Source organism: Schistocerca americana, chromosome 4 (assembly GCF_021461395.2).
Source record: "Schistocerca americana isolate TAMUIC-IGC-003095 chromosome 4, iqSchAmer2.1, whole genome shotgun sequence".
NCBI classification, from domain to species: Eukaryota; Metazoa; Arthropoda; class Insecta; order Orthoptera; family Acrididae; genus Schistocerca; species Schistocerca americana.
Genome location: NC_060122.1, coordinates 412,726,822 through 412,750,089, shown reverse-complemented (window position 1 = coordinate 412,750,089; position 23,268 = coordinate 412,726,822). Strand labels below are relative to the sequence as shown.

Sequence of the window (23,268 nt, the reverse complement as noted above, 5' to 3'; positions counted from 1 at the left end):
AAATAGTACATTTGCTGAACGAATGATCAAGAAACATCTGGGCAGTACTTCAGTGGCAGCTTACGTGACACGAGCTACATACAGCTACGTAAGCGTAAGAACGGCTAATGATGTTCAAAATCCTTAAATAACCATACAATTATTTGATCACAGGGAACTGAGTTGCCCTTTGGTGGCAGAAATCACTATAGGCGACAGCAAATTATTACATCATTTCTTGATACCTCATTGTCAGACAGGAATTCGAGTATAAGAGAGTTGACAGGAAAGGTGTGGGAATGATATACGAGGCTCGGATCACACGCGGCTATAAATTACGGGCCCTATAATCGGCATCTCCCGACGGCGAGTTGGACTCGAAAATAAATTATGCATTCAGCATTAGTAGATTCTCAGCCGTAAGGTCACAAGCTAAAATATTCTTATTGCAGTCCAGCGTTGTGAAAGCAGTCAAATAACCTCCAATTATTTACCTGCAACATTCAGTAACAAAACAAATAACAAATCTCTTACTCCTTTCGAATAGCATCACCCATCACAGAAGAGCTAATAAAAGAAATGAGGTCTTCACTTCCCAAAATTTTCCACAGGTATACGCCGCAAGCGTGCCACACTCAGTTCCCTAGTCGCAAAACTTGGTGAAAGTATCACACAGCCGGGAAAATGAATGTTGAATATATTTAGTGCTTTTCCTATTAAGTAGAGTTGTGCGTCTGTCAATATCCAGTGAGTAGTGTTTGATAGGAAATAAATTTTCCCTCTTATTTTTACGATTATTTTCTTTAGCTCCTCTAATTTTTCAGTACTTGAGTTCCATAAAAATTTTCTTTTTCAAAACACTACTACTTCTAGGTTATGTACTTATACAGTGCGGGAAAAATAAAAGTGGCCCGGAGAACAGAGTTCCAGGGTGCAAAGTAAAACATCAAGTAGAAGGAAATACAATACAGTACTAACCTGATTATAGCAGATGTTGAAAGTGACCATAATTCATGTCTTGGAACTTTTGGGCCCTTCTGGGCTGCTGGAAGTACTGCAGTCTCATCCGAAATGTTCTGCTGCAGTTCTTGAAGATTATGTGGATTGCTGCGGTACACCTTGTGATACACCTTAAACTTGAAGGCGCCCCACTCGAAGTAATCGAACAATGAAAGATCAGATAACCTGGGTGACCAGCTAGAACAACGAATAGACTAACCTCTGATAACAACTATGTCAGGAGTGAAGGTTATTTAACTGTGTTCCAAAGTTCAGCCGGCTGTATGGCCGTTGCTCCATACTGTTGGAAGTGGTTACCTGCATACCATCACGTCCAATCGAATCCATTCGTTCGGGCCACTTTTAGTTGCCACACCTTGTATACATAGTCTTTGCTTCTATGGGAGTACTTAGCGATGCTGCGATATAGCCTTTCACGCTGATATATCACTCAGTTTCTTTCTTCTTAGAAGAGAACTCTAAAATTTCTCAGTAAGTGGATTGTGGAAGGTGTACCTACGTTGCTGTAAAATGGTGAAGCAATACATAAACTTCGTAATTCGCTTCAGTATGTTTGGTTATGTTTACACATACTTTAACTTCAGTCAATTTATTATTAGCACATGTCCAACACGACACAAATTTGTGTGGGAAACCAGTAATTTACAAATTAAGTTTAGCCATCTGAATTTGAGTAAACAGCAGTTCGTTACTTTGGAACGCTGGTTTCGTAGAAAATGTCAAATGATCTCGAGTTTGCTTTCGTTCACATCATGAATGTTGCCAACCTATGAAACGATTTTGTGTGTGTGTGTGTGTGTGTGTGTGTGTGTGTGTGTGTGTGTGTGTGTGTACGCCAGTGTATTATTTTAGGTATGATGCAAATATTTGATCATTTTGCAAAAGCTCTGTACATTTCGATGGGAGAGTTTTTTTCTTGTGGTCATTGTTAACAAGTAAATGACAGCCATACGTCAAGTGTAATCAGGATAACTGAACAGAAAAGTTGATCTTTAAATTCGTGAATTCTCAAATCTTAAAATACTTTGTTGGCATTTACATAACTGTGCGATCAAATGTCGTAATTTCGATTGTGAACATAATGTCAACCAATACCGAACGCTTTGTCTATGCTAACAAATTTGTCTGATGCTTTAGGAATTCGCTATTGCAACTATTCGCTTGATAGGAAAATTTCGCTCAACACCTCTCCTCCACTTGTGAGCCAATAAAACTTCTTCCTCCACCAAGATTCTAACCGGCTATCACAGAGGCGTACAGGCGCAAGTTAACGGCCTCAGCTATAAAGCCGTGCTGCATAATTATTCCTGTTGTTTTCCACTGCCATGCGGCAGTCACCTGCCCAAAAAACCGCAAAAAACGACCTGAGCGTGTGGGTCGCCAAAAAAGACAAAAGATAAAGAGGGTGGAAGAGAGGGATCCAGTACTTTACATTCTGATTAATCCGTTGACTCTGAGTTACGGTGTTGAAGGTCACTTGCAAGTAATCATCTGCAGACTTTTAATAATAACTAGACGCAGGCCAATACCCTTTTTACCCTGAATACGGACAGAATTAGTTCCGATCTTACACTGGCGGCGCTGTGGCACTTTATTTGCGGTTCAAGTGTACAAGAATATTTTTTGCAAGAAGTTTTATTTGATCATTTTACTATTCCATGATTTTCTACTTTCTTTATTGTGTGTTGTTTCAAATGGCTCTGAGCACTATGGGACTTAACTTATGAGGTCATCAGTCCCCTAGAACTTAGAACTACGTAAACCTAACTAACCTAAGGACATCACACACATCCATGCCCTAGGCAGGATTCGAACCTGCGACCGCAGCGGTCGCGCGGTTCCAGACTGTAGTGCCTAGAACCGCTCGGCCCCCCCGGCCGGCCCCTTATTGTGTGTATTTAACTGTAAACTGATACTGCGTTATTTTACAGCTCAGGACTGGTACTGCGTTATTTTACAGCTCTTAAATACCACTGATTGATTTACAAGTTCTTGATAATGGCTGAGGGATAGATTGCACGTCTGACCTGTTTCTTCACACCCCTTCAGGATCTGGCCAATCCAAAGATCGAGCGTTTTTTACAACGAGGACATAGTTAATTTATTTTGTAAAGCTCGGTAGTAACTTCCGTTAGGCGGAGATTTTAGCTGAGTTTGTGCTGTGAATAAGGTATCCAATTTTAATTTTAGTACGGAATTGGATGATTTAGTGCGGGCTTAGGAAATACGCGATACATGGATGTGTCACTATCCCATTCTCGTCAGACATCCGCATTTTACACCTACTTCCAGCAGCAGACTCGATCGTTTTTATCCATCTCACTCTTGATGTGGGAAAGTGTTAGCAATAAACGATATAGCCACTTGTTTCACTGACCATTGTGCTGTAGTCGTAACCTTAAATCATGTGCCACAACCATCAAAACTCTATCGCCTTCTGTGGATGTTGAATACATCTGTCTTAAAAGACCCTTCCCTGATATTATCGTTAGAAATGTTTGGACCTGTAGCTTGCTTTCACAAGGCCGTTATCACTCTCTCACAGAATGGTGGTCAGGGGTGCAAAACCGTTGCTCCGAAAAGCGTTACTGCGTTATAGTGCTGAGTGGGCGAGGGATCTCCGGCAGACCAAGATATTTTATTACTCCACCTTACAATATCTTTACAAAGGAGCCGGAAAAGCTCCCTTACGTAATATGGATGTCTATCATGTTGAGGTGAAGCTTCTTCAATTAAAGAGACACCAAACGGAAGGACTCAGGTTACAATCAAAATAACGCCCATTCCTACATGATGGATTGACCTCCGTGTATCATCTTATTAGGTTGTGGACCCGGTGAAAAAGAGCGTGTATCGCTTCCCTCACTCACACCGATGGTCACGTACTGGCGTCTCAGTGTAATATTTCCAGAGAGGACTATTTGCTGACCTCTATGTCGTCCGCGCTACTCATAAGTTTTTCCTTAGGTATTTACTCCTCTCCTGGAATGCGTGGTTACTTCTGGATTAATTAATGAATTTTCCTACATTAAATGATGAATTAACAAGTGACTTTACTTGAGATGACAGACACGGACACAAAAGTCGCTGCATCAAGAAGGAATTGTGCGGCATAAACTAAAGACGATAGGCGTGTCTCTTCATCTGAAAGAAGAATACTGTGACATATCAGCTGTCTTCTAGCAACTGCACAGTTCTCATCTCGACGTAAATTTGTCCCTAGGGAACCAGGGAGAGTCCTGACACTACGAAGGTGAACAATTCTTGTACAGTATCCGTTGACTGGCTTGCTCTGTACAGCACTGTATCACCCTGTTTAAAGCAGATGCCCCCAACTTGAAGATATTTTGCAATATCGTTGTCTGTAAGCATGGTAGAATCACAATGTGACTGCCATTTTCCTTTGGTTGTTACTAATAAAGAGAACCGATCATAGTACAGAACTATAACCAAAACGAACGACTTGTAGCTGCGTAGCCTGCGTTCATAAATTACATCTTTCTTGCTGTTTTCGCTGTAACTTAAGTTTTACGTATGTAACATCCTGTGAACCAGACGTTGGACCCTGTTTCACAAGCACAGGTAATACAGTAATTAATTGACGGCGTTAATTTGTGTTAATCTGTTGTAGCTTGTTGCCATTGTCCTTCAGGACCATCATTGTATCAGTGGATACCTTAATTAAAATGACAAGTTTCAGCGAATACTCAAGTGCTTTAAAATAGTCGGAGTTGCAGCGAATAATAAAGTTTCGTACTGGAGTCACCATGTAACATGCAAAACAGTTAGAGAACATCGTAGTTGCTCGAGATGGAACGGCTTTACTTACAGGCGTTGGACAAACATATGGAAACACCAGAAGATATTACCATGCCTAATACGGTGTAGGAAACCCAGCGGTTTTCAAAAGAGCTGCCAGTCCTCTCGGAATGGATAAATACAGGTCTTATTTGGTTTTCAAGGGAGTCGTACACCCTTCTTCCTGCAAAATAGTGTCAGCTTCAGATAACAGTGAGTTGGATAACGATTGCGAACCCTGCTCTCCAAAGTAGACCACAAATGCTCACGAATATTGAAATCTGGTGACCGTGGTGGCTACGGGATGTGTGGCAACTGATCCTCGAGCTCACAAAATAAATCTTGCATACGAGGTCTGTGAATAAGGGCAGTGTCGTCTTAGATCACAGCATCACTATTGAGGAATAAACACTGTAGTATAGGATTGACCTAGTCAGCCAAAACGGTCACATAATCCTTGGTAGTAATGTGACCTGCAGAGTAATCAGAAAGCCGATGGGATACCCAGAAATTGCCATGTTTCACTCTTGGAACTTAGAGTCGTCCAGAAGTTGGAAATAGTGGGAATCAAAACTTTCCAAATGACTTTCTTCTGCTGTCCCATAGTCTACGCCTAACGGCTTCGGTACACCGGTTTCTTGTTAGGGGCAGCTGCATCTCTGATGAGTGGTTTTGCAATTCTGCCTCGCCCTGCTGTTCACTGCTTCTGCAGCTCCCTTCATATTGATTTGGTACACACAGTTTTGGTTCAAATGGCTCTGAGCACTATGGGACTCAACAGCTGAGGTCATTAGTCCCCTAGAACTTAGAACTAGTTAAACCTAACTAACCTAAGGACATCACAAACATCCATGCCCGAGGCAGGATTCGAACCTGCGACCGTAGCGGTCTTGCGGTTCCAGACTGCAGCGCCTTTAACCGCACGGCCACTTCGGCCGGCCACACAGTTTTCTCGAGTGACATACGTAGATCTGCAGAACATTTGCTGCTGACGGGCTCTTATTTTCTTCACAATCCTCTTCAAGGACTGTCTGTCACGATAATTTAAAACACAATTTCGTCCACGCTGTGACTTCGTATGCGGCATAAATATTTGATACGGTGCCTCTTGAAATACCAAATACTTCGGCTACCTTCCTTATGGCAACATCCATCATAGGAGGACTAAAAATTTGTCCATGTTCGACTTCACTTAGCTCCGGCACGATGCACTCACAACTACAAGCATCACTGTTCTGACCACGAGAGACGCTTGTAAGGTATAGAGGACATGACAGCTGCATCGCTGATGGGCAGTTTCGCAATTCTGGCTCGCCCGCTCACCGCTTCTGGAGCTCCGTTCAAGTTGTTTTGATGCAGACAGTTTTCTAGAGAACCTCCACTACATTTGCAGTAATTTTTATGCTGTTTTTGTCAAAACTCTCTTCAATGATCGACTGTTATTATCATTTAAGGCACACTTTAGTCCTTGGTGGAAAAATGTAAGTTAATGCGGATGATTAGGAGGATCAAACCTGGAATTTTCGGATACAGTATTACTGGTGCCCTGGATGAACCAGTCAAGTCGTTTAAACATCTCAGCGTAATGTTACAAAGCGATACGAGATGAAATGAGCATGTGAAAACTGTAATGGGAAGCCATATAGTCAACTTCGGTTCATCGGGAGAAGTTTAGGAATGAGTGGTACACCTGTAATGGAGACCGCCGGAGTGGCCGAGCGGCTCTAGGGGCTACAGTCTGGAATAGCGCGACCGCTACGGTCGCAGTTTTGAATCCTGTCTCGGGCATGGATGTGTGTGCTGACCTTAGGTTAGTTAGGTTTAAGTAGTTCTAAGATCTAGGGCAGTGATGACCTCAGCAGTTAAGTCCCATAGTGCTGAGAGCCATTTTTTTTTCTTTGTAAAGGAGACCGCATATAGGACGCTGGTGCGACCTTTTCTTGAGTACTGCTCGAGTGTTTGGAATCAGTACCTAGTTCAGATTGAAGGAAGGCATCGAAGCAATTCAGGGACGGGCTGCTAGATTTTTCACCGGCAGGTTCGAACAAAGTGTAAGTGTTACGGAGATGCTTCGGAAACTCAAGTGGATATGTCTGGAGGGGAGCCGACACTCTTTTCGAGAAACACTGTTGAGAAAATTTAGAGAACCGGCATTTGAAGCTAACTGCCGACCGATTCTACTGCCACCAACATAATTTTCGTGTAAGCAAAATCGAGAAACGAGAAATTAAGGCTCATGCAGAGGCATACAGACAGTCACTTTTGTCTCGCATTATTTGGAAGTGGAATAAGGGAGGAAATGACAAGTAGTGGTACAATGTACCTTCCGCCAAGCGCCGCTCGGTGGCTTGCGGAGTATCTGGGTAGATGTAGATGCCGTTGGTAGGCAAATAGAACAGGCTAACCTGCAGCCTTGGTTAGCATCTGTATTTACGGAGTTCAAGAACGCATTTCTATCGGTGTTTCCGTATTTTTGTCCAAGTCTGTAGCAAGACGGATCCAGTAAAGTCAACAGTAGAAATTGGGATGTGTGGACGCGCTAATTTCAAAGGAATGTTACAGTTCCATATTTACTGAGTTCAAGAACGCTTTTCTGTCGGTGTTTCCGTATTTTTGTTCAACTCTGTAGCAAGACGGATCTAGTACGGTCAAAGGTAGAAATTGGCATGTGTGGACGCGCTAATTTCAAAGGAATGTTACAGTTCCTGAATGCATACAACGCACAGCAGTCTGCTTTATTGAGCAGGATAGCAGATCATGTTACTCTTTGGTCTCGTGCAGTCTTCCTAACGAGCGCAGGTGATTCAGTGAGAGGCCTCCTCCACTACCGCCATTCTTCCTCTTCGGCAGGCACGCCGCAGCCGCCAGAGCAGTGCAGCGTCCGCAATGACTCGGCGGGGGTCAGCTTCGGCGCCAGCAGCAGAATGGCCGTCGTCCGAGGCGGCGAGGAGCCGGCGGCTTCTCTGGAGGTCTGGTGCTCGCCCGGCGACGACGGGGACCTGGCGCAGCACTTCGTGCTGGAGGTGAGTAAGTGGCCATCAGGTCTCAGCTGCTCACGCCGGCCATATCATCTGCAGCAGCGGTTCCCAATGGGTGAGCCGTGGCACAGTACTGTGCTGCGATATTAGCTAGACGTGCCACCATTTCTTCTGAGGGTTTATGCTATAGCGTCTGGAGTAATTTCACTGAACTTTTTTTTTAAAGAACAACAGCATATACAGGGTGAACTGCTGCCGCTACCCATTGGTTTTATGCATCATGTCTTCAAATACCACGCACAATATTTTCAATTCCGCTCCCTACGTTCAAACTATTAGTCTTTCATAAGAATTGAATAAGTCCCCTTTGTAGGAAAGGATTGGAATACGTATTGGCTAGAGGACGTAGTTTTTGAATTTTTCAAGAAAAACGTACGATAGTGATACTTGAAAGCGTTTTTCTTAGATAGCTCCAAAACTGTGGCCTCCAGCGGACACGTACCCAGTACAAAACTTAACGTTATTAAGTCTCTTACACAGAATTCCTGTTCATTTTTTCTGAAACACTAGGATTGTGCACGTAGCGCGTGAGAGAGTACGAAAATACCGCACGTAGTTTTTGAAGGCACTGCAGGTTGCGAAAAGCCTATCGCTAGGAGCAGGTTAATCGCTCAGTATAGTAATATTCCAGAACATAAATTTATCTGCAGGTTATTTATTAGTTTACGCCCTATGTACTTGAGTTAGCAACGAGGAACTTAAGCCAGTCGCTTCTTACACAAAAGTTTAATTCGTGTTGGAAATGAAGACAAGCACACACATTTCTGTTCAGCTGAGGAAATTCTCTCCTCATTCTTGTTTCCTTTTATGCTGTTTAGTGGCGATAATCCTAGCTTGCTAAGGCAGTCGATGCTAAAATGCAACAGCTTTCAGTTGTATTACTCGATCCTCTTCCTTCGCTAACATCCAAAACCTGTTAAGTGGTAATTCACCATATTTCAGTTGAAGCGTCCAATCTGTCTAAAGTCCTGCGAACTGATCTTCTACCTCCAGACAAAGGTGGGTGATTGATTACGGAGACACTGAGAAAAAATTGTGTAAACAATCATGTGTGTCGACAGTGGTGGAGGAAACATATTGTGCCAAGCTATTCTCAAGAACGATGAGTTGATTTAAAAGGAATTGGAAGGTTACGTCACTGTGTGAATCTACCTTGAAAGTGAGTGGAAACATTTTAAGATATGCCTTTTCCACAAATGATTTCTACATTCCAAGGCTCTTTTTAGTATCTGGGGCGTTTATCATTTAATGTCAACACGTTCTTCTTCTTTTCCTTGCATACTCTCGTTCAGGTAATTTAATGGCGAAAAATGTCAACCATTAGGCTACCTCTGGACACCACTTCTCGTAATTTAACTGTACTACAAAGTCTGGGTTATCGACGCTAAACAATTTTGATAGCTCTTTTCTCAATTGAAAAATCTTTCTAGGACTCTGTGTTTCGACAACCAGCGGACCTCAGTATAGAGAACCAAAGTGTCATGTCCAGATCCCGCTTCATTGCACAGGCATTTGGGATGTCTTTTCTTAAGAGACCCAGACTCAAAAAAAACTAAAAAAAAAAAATTACCATGTTAATGTCTGAATCTGAAACATTTTTAAGTGAATTTTATCCACAGCAGATGCTGTTGAACTCCGTGAAGATGTTCCTTTATAGGGTGTAGAAAAATTTCCGTCACGTCACAATCTCCTAAGTCTTGTTTCCTTTTATGCTGTGTAGTGCCGACAATCCCTGCTTGCTCAATTGGTTGTGACTGGTAGCGGAAATTTTTTTAAGTTCTGTAGAAAAAGTCTTCAGCACCCAAGCCCCACGGTGTTTGAAACCATTTGTTGAACATACAATCGGAATATCTTGTTTCAGTCTCGCAAAAAGTCCTGTGAACCTGGCAGTCATTGCTGGTGCATCATCTATGCAAACAGAAACATAACATTTCCGGGACAGCCCGTTTTGTTCAAAGGTGCTCGATGTAGCATTACACACATCTGAATCAGTTGACTTCCAGGGCAGGATAGTACATGAAAAGATTTGTTTAATAATAGAATGCTGTTAAAAAATCCACTAATTGACATTTACCGAGCGGGCTAGTGCTGTGGTTAGCACACTTACCTCACATTACGGAGGACGACGGTTGAAACCCGCGACCGACCATACTGATTTAAGTTTTCCGTGATTTCCCTAAATTGCTTAAGACAAATGCCGGGATGGTTCCTTCGAAGGGTCGCGGCCGTTTTTCTTCCCCATTCTTTCCTAAACCAATCTTGTGCTCCGTCTCTAATGACCTTGTCGACGGGACGTTAAAGACTAATCTCCTCCACCTCTTAATTGACATTTCTTGCTTGTATTAGTTGATTCATAGAGCTGTAGCGAAAACATACTATCGTCGCTTAGTTTTTAAAGGACATTGCACTGGATATCTGAAGACATGTCATCAATTCGCTGAAAAATGGTATCAGTTAACGATGGAACCAAAGATATTTCTTACTCGACACTATCACCTAAGATCGAGTTCCTGTTTCATTACATGCAGGAAAAATTAGTCCTCTGCAACGGTATAGGGCTGCACTTATGTCACTACTGCTTCGGCAACTTTATAACAGGCCACTTTTAATTTTTCAGAAATAGTACCAAAGCTTTGCCTTGCTTTTCCGTTGATGAAATCAATAGGCTAAAACAGTTCTTTTCTTTCCCTGATAAGTGACCACGTTTACTATTCAAATGTGTTATAAATTTACAGGGATTCATTGCTTAGTTTTACTCCACATACAGAACGTTTTGGTAAGGAACAGTTTTCAGGACCAGCGAACGCAAATCGAAAGTTTCAATAATTCTCTTGGTGTTTACGAAATGGTACAGTAGAATGAACAGCTTTCACGAGACTTACATTTGGATTCGTTTCGATCTCACTTTTGTAACGTTATTTGTTTCTGAATAATTATCAATCTTTTTACTTTTAATGAAAAACTTGTGCATACTGAAAAACAAAATATTAACCGGACAATGCATACAAGCGTGCAACTAAACTCACGCTTAAAATATGTCAAAACACTTGACTACGTTAGGACTGCGAGTCTGGTCACAACTGACTGGTGGAGACAAGCTGTGCTCACGCTAGACGGAGGCTCTCGTATTGTTACTGACTCGGTGCGTTAGCCCCCTCTCACTGTTGCGAATTCGTATGTCACTGTGCTGCGGCAGCATGCTACATTGCGTAGCGTGCCATGAACCAAAAATGTTGAGAACAACTTATCTAGAGTACTTCCCCGCAGCTGCACACGCCGACTTTATCAGCAGTAGTACTTGCTCGGAGTCCCGCCATTGGAACTGTATGACTGACATGATCACTGTATGTTTTCACAACTACCGTACGCGTCATGTGCGGCTAGACCACTTACACGTTCATCAGCCAGGTACTGAATGAACATTTGATCGAATCTAAGTTTACCATAAGACTGAAAAAATTCACATATGTAAATGTGACCATCCTTATAGAGGCAGTTCGCGTCCTATAGGGATATACTGTCGCGTCCTGGCACAGGTTCTACCACCAACTTCGGAAGAAGGTGTGGTATGCTTGGCGCAATCAGGACGGTGAAGACTGTCAGCCCAAAACACCTTCAATGGAAGGAAAATGTCTGCCAGGATGCTTAGCACAGGTGAACTTGGAATGGAGAGGAGAAGTTGTTGACTTTGTTGGAAGTGAATAATGGTGGAAACGCTAAGGACACGGTTCAAAAAGCCGCCGTGCGGTTCTAGGCGCTACAGTCTGGAACCGAGCGACTGCTACGGTCGCAGGTTCGAATCCTGCCTCGGGCATGGATGTGTGTGATGTCCTTAGGTTAGTTAGGTTTAATTAGTTCTAAGTTCTAGGCGACTGATGACCTCAGAAGTTAAGTCGCATAGTGCTCAGAGCCATTTGAACCATTTGAACCACGGTTCAAAAACACTCTATCTCTCAACAGTTCAGTCTTACTTGGAGAGAGATTTTAGAGTGGCTTTATACCGTCAGACATAAACAATTACGCCCTACCACTCTAAACGTTAGTCACAGTAACTACTGCCGGTTCCTAAGTTCTGCCGTCAACTAAGAGAAACGAATGCTCTGCTTGCAACTCGTTCCAACAATACACAGTGAAGTACTGAAGCAATAGGCGACAAGTGCAAGTCAGTGGTCGTTCCTGTACGTATTGTGGCGCACAGAAAATATTATCACTCGTTGTGACCCGTGCAATTTGACATCTTATTCATAGGAGGGAAATGTAAGACAGCACTTGTTTCTACGTATCTTCTGACACACAGGAAATATCAGATAGCCTATTTACTCACTGCTACTACCAGAGACAAACCCAGCAGAACTTTACTAAAAGTTAGAAAACCGTTGCTACTGTAGCTAACTACTCAACGGAAACTCAGTTGCCTTCCCTCATATGTACAACCTTCTCGTAATTTTTACTGCAGCAGCATGAAAGTGTGTATAGTGACTCCGAGTCTCAGCTGCAGTACTGTTTCTTCTACTTTCTGGTACTGACTCCGACTCTCGCTAAAAATACGTTAGTTTTGTACGTTTGTCGTTTACATAACGATTTTCGGGGACTTCTGGACGACTTTCTCTAGAATTATTCCTTTCCGCTGCTGCTACTGAATGTCTTGTTAATAACTGAAGTCCTTCTAGAACTGCCTAGAAATCTTTCGAACAATCTGGAAACGTCCGATCCCGTTGGAATGATTATGACACACGACAGGATGGACAACACTTCAGTGTTTTGCCTAGACCATCTGGCCTTATTACATAGAGGTGTGTTACCGCCCCGGGAGTAACCATGGCTGACATCAGACTTTCGCCTCGGTGTTGGTAGCTACAATCGCTCTATTTTCCGCTGGACACATGCTACGTGCATCCTGCCTTCTCAACACCATGCTTGTGCAGTGTCTTAATACTGCTCTTAATAAAGGTTCTCTCCTTGCCTCGCAGCCATTCAACTTCTTATATTAATAAAATTTAATAGTCATAATAACTGTTACATTAACAAAACTTGACTGCCATGCCACCTCCTATACTAGTAAAACTTTGACAGCCGTGCCAATATAATCTCCGACTGTACCCCTAACATAGCCCCTATATCCAAAAAGAACATAAAATATAATAGCCACTTAGAAACATGATCCGGAACTGCACGGGGTATCATAATCTCGGAAGTGCTGTAAAGGCATGAAAAAAATTAAAAATATTTATATTCAGGCAGTTGTTTTCACTTTGACTAACAATTCCGCTGAAGGCAGAATTCAATATAAAGTTTCAGCTCAAACCAAGTAAGGTCAATATTATACTGATTTTATAAATAACTGGGGAAGAGCCGGCTGGAGTGGCCGAGCGGTTCTAGGCGCTACAGTCTTGAACCGCGCGACCACTACGGTCCCAGGTTCGAATCCTGCCTCGAGCATGGTTGTGTGTGTTGTCCTTAGGTTAGTTAGGTTTAAGTAGTTCTAAGTTCTAGGGGACTGATGACCACAGCAGTTAAGTCCCATAGTGCTCAGAGCCATTTGAGCCATTTTGAACTGGGGAAGAAAATAAATCAAGAAAATAAATCAAATATGTTGTAGTGAAATTTATGATCTTTAATAAGCGATTTAGTAAACAATGACAAGCAACGAATTTACACCTGACATACAAATTTATCATACATGAAAACCAGAACAAAAGAAAAGAAAATTCCGTACTTTCCAGAATACATAAAGCAATATTACACCAGTGATAATATAATGAAGGTTTCACGCTAACGTGTCAGGTGGACAAGCGAAATACCGGAGTACCGGTACTGTGTCACGAACATAGCACAAGAACTATCTCTTTATGCAATGGAAGTTAAATCTGAACATAACTCAAAGTACGTGCATAACAATGAAAGCTCTCCAAAAAAAAAAAAAAAAAAAAAAAAAGGCAATTTGTAGTCTGCCAATGACTACCAGAACGTAATCTCAACTCAGATACTCAGCGTCCATAATCCAACCCAAACAAATCTCGAGAAGCAGGAAGTTCCAGTCTTCCGTAGCAAAGCGGAAACCGAAACAGAAGAGATATTTTGCATCGTGATGAACCGGACACGCTAACAAGCGACTCTGCTTAGTAATCGATAACTCGGGTTCACAACATTTATGCAATAGTTCGGCGACTCAGAAATTCAGAAAATGAATAACCTGGAAAGTTATTTTTAATGACTGTCTTTCAACGTAACACAGTATAATTATGTTGAGCTGTTGATAGTCCTCTTAAAGTCGTCATAAAGACGCTAGGCAAATACGTTATCATCTTGTAGCACCCGACCCATCCGGGAAACATAATAAGCGTGTATGGTGGACTTGTGAGGTGTCCCGTTCCGTTACTAGCCGTAATGCCATCTTCTAACCGTCACGTACTTCGAATCATTAAAATTCGATCGGCCACAGCTATTCTATAACAGCTCTACTGCCTAACATCTAGATATATTTCATAAAACTGTTTTCTTCTTAAATGTCTGTTAATATCTGATATTAAAATGTAATTCTTATGTTCACTTCATTGTCAAACACATCTCTAATCTGAAACTGTTAATCAGTAAGCTTCACAGTTTCTAATTCATTTATGTTCACTTCATTGTCAAACACATCTCTAATCTGAAACTGTTAATCAGTAAGCTTCATAGATCATAATTCATGGTGTAAAGTCCACGTAGCCGTATTGCCCAGTGATTATTTTTCAGTGACCACCAAGATCAAATGTTCACTCCAGGAATAAAATGAAACTATACCGCTCTGTTGTCCAAAGTTCAGTTTCACTACGAAAAAAGTTAACACTTTCAGTAATTTAATCTTCCCAAGTTTCATTCAGGCACTCCTCCACAAACTGGAAAAAATTTTTTATGTGTTCCGACGTGCGTCATACCACCAAAATTAACTCACTCGTTAATAACCTCAAAGTTGATTTCAATAATCACAACAAGATTAGTCTATGCTTCCAACAAAGAATCAGTCATGGACTTTTAGACATTACCTTACAGTAAGCTCCAATCCAATAACTTCAGTATAGGTCATTGGAATAATTACTACGATAACCAACAGACGTAACTGCACACACATAGTTAACATTCGTACTAAAATGAATATTCAAGAGCAGAATTAAAGTGCAAAATGAAAGGCTATCAATGACAAGATTCGCTGATGATGTGCTATCCTCCGTGAAAGTCAAGAACTACAGGGTCTGTTGAATGGAGGCCGGCCGGTGTGGCCGAGCGGTTCTAGGGGGTTACAGTCTGGAACCACGTGACCGCTACGGTCGCAGGTTCGAATCCTGCCTCGGGAATGGATGTGTGTGATGTCCTTAGGTTAGTTAGATTTAAGTAGTTCTAAGTTCTAGGGGACTGATGACCTCAGATGTTAAGTCCCATAGTGTTCAGAGCCGTTTGAACCATTTCTGTTGTTGAATGGAATGAGCAGCCTAATGGGCACAGAATACAGACTGAGAGCAAATCGAAGTAAAATGAAAGTAATGAGGAATAGTAGAAATTAGAATAGTGAGAAACTTAATAGCAGTATTGATGGTCAGGAGATATATGATGTTAAGGAATTCTGCCACCTAGGCAGAAAAATAACCGATGAAGGACGGAACAAGGAGGACATCAAAAGCAGACTAATACCAGCGAAAATGGCATTCCTGACCAAGAGAATGTACGTTTGGATCACAACATTGCATTAATGAAACATGGACTGTGTGAAAACTGGAACAAAACAGAATCGAAGCATTCGAGATATGGTGCTACAGAAGAATGTTGAAAATTAAAATTAGGTCTACTGATAAGGTAAGGCATGAGCAAGTTCTCTGAAGAAGCGGCGAGGAAAGGGATATGTGGAAAACTCTTACCAGAAGAAGACACAGGATGATAGGACACCTATTTAGACATGAGGGTCTAACAGCCATGGTACTAGAGGTGTCTGTAGAGGATAATAACTGTAGGGGAAGGCAGAGTTTGGAATTCATCCGGCAAATAATAAAGGACGTACGCTGCAGTTGCTACCCTGAGATGAAAAAGTTGGGACAGGAGAGGAATCTCTAACGGGTCGCCCCAAGCCTGCCAGAATACTAATGACGGGGAAAAAAAAAACAACATACAATCTCTTGGCTTTCTATACAACTCATACTTTATACAACTGATACATTTTCCTATGTTCATTTCCAACATCAGTATTTAACAATGTACGGAGATGATGCTTACAATAGTGAACCGATGTTCTCGCCGTCGTGGAGCGTCGGCGCTCTTGTGATTGGTGACCTGCACTGCTGATTTGCTGCGTCGGTAGAACACCGATGAATCACCTGCTATGATCTCCTCCGTACAACACACAGAAAAACATTTCAGTACAAACATCCTATAAATAAAATTACAAACGCTGATCGTAAACTATTATGGCTTACCTGATGTTGTTCAAACGGAAAGTGAGGAGAGTGCGGCTCACTAAAATCTGGAGAAATACGGGTTTTCTTCGAGGATACGTTCATAAATACATTATTCACATTAAAGAGGACCCAGGTTGCTCTCCCATACTGGGCTCCACTCTTAGTGAATCTGAAAGGAATGTCTTCTCCTCCACCCAGACTTAAGTCAGGCTTAATTTCCGTAGATCGCTTAAGATGAACGCCACGATAAAGACATGGCCAATTCTCTACCCACTCCTCTGCAACTGGAGGTCGAAATCCATGTCGAGCGAAGTGGTATAGACTTAGGACGACCTCTAGAGAGCATCCGACAATGTCAAATGGTGCAAATGCTTGACATTCTCAGCAAAATAAGTTATAGGGAAAGAAAGGTTTCACACAACACGTCCAAGAGTCAAGAGGGAATAATAAGAGTGGAAGACAAGAACGAAGTACTAGAATGAAAAAGGGTGTAGGACAGGGCTTTAGTCTCCTTACCTCTACTGCGCAATCCATACATCGAAGAAGCAATTACGGAAATAAAAGAAAGGTTCAGGAGTGGAATTAAAACTGAAGGTGAAAGGATATCAATGATACGATTCGATGATGTCATTACTGCTCTCACTGAACGTGAAGAAGACTTACAGCCGGCCGAAGTGGCCGTGCGGTTAAAGGCGCTGCAGTCTGGAACCGCAAGACCGCTACGATCGCAGGTTCGAATCCTGCCTCGGGCATGGATGTTTGTGATGTCCTTAGGTTAGTTAGGTTTAACTAGTTCTAAGTTCTAGGGGACTAATGACCTCAGCAGTTGAGTCCCATAGTGCTCAGAGCCATTTGAACCATTTGAACCATTTTGAAGAAGACTTACGCAATCTGCTGAATGGAATGAACAGTCTAATGCATACAGAATATGAATTGAAAGTAAGTCGAAGAACGACCAAAGTAATGAGAAGTATCAGAAATGAGAACAGCGAGAAACTTAACGTTAGGATTAATGATCACGAAGTACATGAACTTAAGGAATCCTGCTACCTAGACAGGAAAGTAAGCAATGACGGATGGAGCAAGGAGGCCATGAAAAAGCAGACTAGCACTGGCAAAAAGGGCATTCTTGGAAAAGATAAATCTACTAGTATCAAACTTAGACCTTAATATGAGGAAGACATTTCTAAGAATGTACGTTTGGAGCACAGCATTGTGTGATAATGAATCATGGACTGTGAGAAAACTGGAACAGAAGAGATTCGAAGCATTTGATATGTGGTGCCACAAATGGTTCAAATGGCTCTTACTACTATGGGACTTAACATCTGAGGCCATCAGTCCCCTAGAACTTAGAACTACTTAAACCTAACTAACCTAAGGACATCACACACATCCATGCCCGAGGCAGGATTCGAACCTGCGACCGTAGCGGTCGCGCGGTTCCAGACTGAAGCGCCTAGAACCGCTCGGCCACACCGGACGGCTGTGGTGCTACAGACGGATACTGAAAATTAGGTGGACTTATAAGGTAAGGAATGATGAGGTCCTGCTCAGAATCGCAGAGGAAAATAGTATATAGGAAACACTGACAAGAAGAAGGTACAGGACGATAAACAACACGGAGTATTTTCCATGGTGTTAGAGGGAGCTGCAGAGGTGAGGAAGCTGTGGAGGAAGACAGAGACTCGAACACATCCTGCAGATAACTGAGGATGTAGGCTGGATGTGATGGTCTGAAATGATGAGGTTGGTACAGGAGAGAGCTGCATCAAACTAGACTGAAGACTGTTGACTCAGAAAAAATAAATAAATAAAAAAAATAAAAGGCAATGATAATGTCAACCGATAGTTGAATGCTGCTCCTATGTCCTTGACTCATCAAGACTGTGGTCTTTTCGGTTGTTGCTCGTCATGTGGACACCATTCATCAACGAAATCCTCATTCGCAAATGACAATAATGGTGTAAGCGGCTCAATAGATAAAACGATATTTACTCTCAGTAAAGAAAACGAAGCACCAGAGCCCTATCATAAAAGAAATTTATTTATGCCACTTCAGATCCCCTACAATGAAGTGGCAAAAATCTTGGGACAACGATACGCACATATAGAGATGGCGGTAATATCGCGTACACGACTTATAAAAGGGCAGTGCAAAGGCGGAGCTATTTGTACTCAGGTGATTCAGGTGAAAAATTCTCCGGCGTCATTGTGGCGGCACACGGGAGTAAATAGGCTTTGAACGTGGAATGGTAGTTTGAGCCAGACGCATCGGACACTACATTTCGGAAATCGTTAGGGAATTCAATATTCCGAGACCCACGGTACAAAGAGTATGTCGAGAATACCAAATTTCAGGCATTACCTCTTACCACGGAGAAGGCAGTGGCCGATGACCTTCACTTAACGGCTGAGAACAGCGGTATTTGTGTAGAGTTGTCAGTGCTAACAAACAAGCAACACTGCGTGAAATAACCGCAGAAATCAGTGAGGACATACGACGAACCCTTCCGTTAGAAAAATGCAGCGAAAGTTGGCGTTAATAGGCTATGGCAGCAGATGACGGACACTAGCGCCTTTGCTAACAGCACGACATCGCCTGCAGAGCCTCTCGTAGGCTCGTGACATCGGTTGGACCACAGACGACTGCAATGTCGTGGTCTGGTCATTTGAGTCCCAATTTCAGTAGGTAAGAGCCGACGGTAGGGTTGCGGCCTGGCGCAGACCCCACGAAGCCATGGACCCAAGTGGTCAAGAAGGCACTGCGCAAGCTGGTGGTTTAACTACTATGATATTTACAGCTATTCATGGACCTCCGATGGAATTTTTAAGGTTGACAACGCACTATGTCACCGGGTCACAGTTGTTTGCGATTGGTTTGAAGAACGTTCTGGACAGTTCGAGCCAATGATTTGTCCATGGAGATCGCCCAACTTGATTCCCAAGGAACGTCTCACGCCCGGGTTCCCGGGTTCAATTCCCGGCGGGGTCAGGGATTTTCTCTGCCTCGTGATGACTGGGTGTTGTGTGCTGTCCTTAGGTTAGTTAGGTTTAAGTAGTTCTAAGTTCTAGGGGCCTGATGACCATAGATGTTAAGTCCCATAGTGCTCAGAGCCATTTGAACCATTTGAACCCAAGGAACGTTTATGAGACACAATCGAGATGTCAGTTCGTGCACAAAATCCTGCACCGCCAATACTTTTGCAATTATGGACGGTTCAATATTTTTCACCGGAACTTCCAACGACTTGCTGTTGCATTACTGCTGAGAAAATGAGGTCCGACATGACTTTTGTCACTCAGTGCATAAAGCAAAGTAATACTTTCTCTCCTCGGCCCTTGTATGCTTAAATCCGTGTAATACTAGTTTTCGTGGACTGCATATATCAGGAGTGTAATCCTTACTCTACAACATATTGACATTACGCCCACGCCCAAACAAGTTGTTTCAAATAAATGTCTTTGATGATACGGGTGTGTTGGTTAATTTTCTTTACTTATATCATCAGCCACTGTCTCATGTCCGCTAGAATGATGGACGTCCACAAGTTATTCAGAGTGGTTCCACTAGATCGACGAAGTCTCAATCGTAAAGTGAAACAAATGAAAACTGGAAGTAAGTGGCAAAGTAATTCTCCGCTTCTGTTGTATTCACCTGTATTCACCAACTTGCATTAATTCACTCAACGTCGGACTATAACGGCTATGAAATATTTTCGTATGGAGCCATAGACCAAATACAGATTCCGTCAGTACATAAGATTCGAGGCTGCCCTAATAAAAAACAGAGAAAAGTTAAGACGGTGATTTAATGCTTCAGGTATTCAACTGAGTATAACGCACAGAATGTCTATACAGTCAAGTGAACTTTTCTGAAAAGTCCTAGCGTTTCACATTAGCCTGAGTGCCTTTTATGTCACAAAGTGTTGACTATTCATGTGGCCTACTGCTCTTTGTCGTTTTGTGGTAGGTACATATTGATAACATATAACTCTGTAACTTCCAATACTGGATTTACAATGCTGTGTTTCTAAAACAAAGCGACCACAGGAAAAACTGCAAGCTTTGTACCAGTTTTTCAGATGAGGGGAAGCTGTTTGGCTTACAAATAATGAATCAAAATCGGTTCAGTAAGTACCTTTCCATTTTATTTCAAAAACTTCGATGCACTCTTCTAAATCTGTAATCTATGTGTGCAAATGAAAACAAGTCATCTAATATTTTTGACCTCGTGTGTTATTAGTTGTCACTATTTTGAAGTTTCATTCAGATTGATAGTTTCTTTCAGATACTACCAATTATTTCTGTAAGACAATGTGAGATCTTGTTATCCTATTTACTGTTATGATGACAAAATTGTTCAAATGGCTCTGAGCACTATGGGACTCAACATCTGAGGTCATCAGTCCCCTATAACTTAGACCTACTTAAACCTAACTAATCTAAGGACATCACACACATCCATGCCCGAGGCAGGAGTCGAACCTGCGACCGTAGCAGTCACGCGGTTCCGGACTGAAGTGCCTAGAAGCGCACGGCCCCCGCGGCCGGCTTATGATGACAGTTTATTATGATAATGCTTAATCGTGCATCATGTCTGAACAAAATATGTGGTGTTAACTGTGTGGCCAGTGATGCTTCAAGACAGAGTTAGTTTGCTTTTCAATTAATATTTATTTTTGATATCTCGAAATATCGAGACTTCCAGTTTTATTATAGGTATCTACATGTCTCCTTCTCTAAAACGTCATATTGTTGTACTGTCTGCTTCAGTAGCTCGCATATGTTTCTAGTGAATATTTTGGTGGCATTTGTTTGGAAATAAAATAAACTTGTTGATTCTAGATGCACGAATATTCTTCTCATTCCCTAACATTTCAGTACAGAGAATACGTACTGTTGAATCACCAGTATCACTTACTTTTGTTGCACTCGCTCTATTGTTGGTGAATCTTAATTTTAATTCAAAACAGAGTGATAGTCACCTTGACTAGAAAAAATATTCCTTTGTGTGTTCGTGTTTGTATCTCTCATCAAAACATATCGTCCAGAAAACAGCTTCCGAAAAACAATATACACCAAGGGTTCTGAAAATATGACCTTCCTGAAACATACTCTTGCGACATTTAATATCTGTACTGCTAACTGCCAGACGAACTTTGTAAGTTGAGTTTCAGATAGAACTGTACCGGGACGTAACGTACATTGTATAAAGGTCATTTATAAGCATCGTGGGTCAGCTCAGAAACGGATTTACTGGTTGTCCCTTCACTGAGGCTGGAGAGAGGCTCATCATAGTAAGAAACAAGTGTTGTCACGTCGATAATCCACAGCATGTCTCCCGTCACTTTGTAAATTATCATGAGAAAACAGTCGATGTTACGAACTCCACGAAGCGAGATGTAGTGAGAGTGATCCGTGAAATATAAATCCAGCTATTAAATTACACCAATATTTAGTTTAATTATAAAGTAGGTTTCGTTCACGATTCAAATTCAGAGCACGGCATTTACGTCACGAAGGTAGTCCTCCACTCGCTCGCTCGCTCAAATCAGCAGACAAACTACGTTTCTACACCTGTTAACTTTTAACTAGCCGTGTCCGTACAAACGAAAACTGAATCTTCTACTGGAATCCGCAGTTATGGAATCTTCCTGTTATTAGTCCTATAAAGATGGGAAATCCATGGGCCTACTTATAATTTGTTAAGGCTGTACTGGCGTACAATAAAATCAAATCATGCTAAAGTGATTATCAGTTGCACAGGGCACCATTTCCAGCATGTAATGAGTACTGTTAAGGAGAAGAGACTAAATGCTATAAACAAGCCATTATACCGACGAGGTACTGGCAGAAGTATAGCTGTGAGGACGTGGCGTGAGTCGTGCTTGGGTAGCTCAGATGGTCGCCGGCACGGTAGCTCAGCGTGTTCGGTCAGAGAGCTGGTTGGCTTCTGTAATGTCATGTGACGTCCGCAGCGACCAAACACAACGATCAACAACGAACTAAATGAACAAAAAAAGATGGTAGAGTACTTGGCCGCGACGGGCGAAGGTCCCGAATTCGAGTCTCGGTCCGGCACACAGTTTTAATCTGCCAGTAAGTTTCATATCAGCGCACACTCCGCTGCAGAGTGAATATCTCATTCTGGAAGCCATTATACCGTTTATATCGAGTATTGATTTTAAAATAAAATTTTGCTGTAGTATTGTTAATCAGTAAGACTTCATAGTGGAAGATTCCAGTGGAAGATGCAATAGTCGTTAGTACTTACACGCCCAGCTACGAGTTAACAGGTTTAGAAACGCATTTTGTCTGCTGAGCTGAGCGAGCGAGCGAGTTCAGGACTACCTTCGTGACTTGTGCGCTGCGGCCTGTCTTTCTCGTGGGCCTCGCCTCCTTATTATCCACGTACTGCTTTCGGCGGAGTGCATCATTCATCGAGCCAAACAGGCTGAAACTGCGAGATCGGGCCTGTAGTGTAAATGACGGAGACTAGTCTAATGAAGAATTGTCAGATCTTCTTGGGTGTTCTAACTTTTGTAACGTCTTGCGTTGCCATGGAAAAGGAGACATTCGATTACATTTTCGTGGCGACAAACAAGCTGATGTCGTTTCTTCAGTTGTGTGAGGGTAGAATAGTACATTTCAGATTTGATCGTTGGAGCACAATGGGAGACGTCAAACACAATTACCTCTTCAGCGCCTCCGTATAGGGTTTAGTTAATCGAAATCGGATCACGAAAAGAAAGGTAATTTAAAGTTTCACTAAAACCGTTTTGTCTGTAATATTAATTTAAAAATTACTTGACAATTTCAAAGATTTCAGTCAAGCCGGTTTAGTACTGAGCGAAGCCATCATTCATTGCAAAAAGTTTCGACGACATTTGGACTCGAAATTTGAGCTGATTACTGTAGCAAATCTGTCAGAACTTTTCGATCACGGGACAAAGGCCCTTTCTCTGAGAAAATTTAGCGCTATCGCGCTAGCACCGAAGTGTAGC

The 23,268-nt window shown here is 42.2% G+C and overlaps 1 protein-coding gene across 1 annotated transcript in view; it reads left to right on the top strand.

The window, feature by feature from the left end:
* Positions 1-23,268, top strand: part of LOC124613516 — a 56,658-nt gene that overhangs the window by 2,415 nt on the left and 30,975 nt on the right. The window contains exon 2 of the mRNA XM_047142226.1: positions 7,648-7,820. Within this exon, the coding sequence (XP_046998182.1) occupies positions 7,648-7,820 (173 nt within the window). The remainder of the gene's footprint in view (positions 1-7,647; positions 7,821-23,268) is intronic.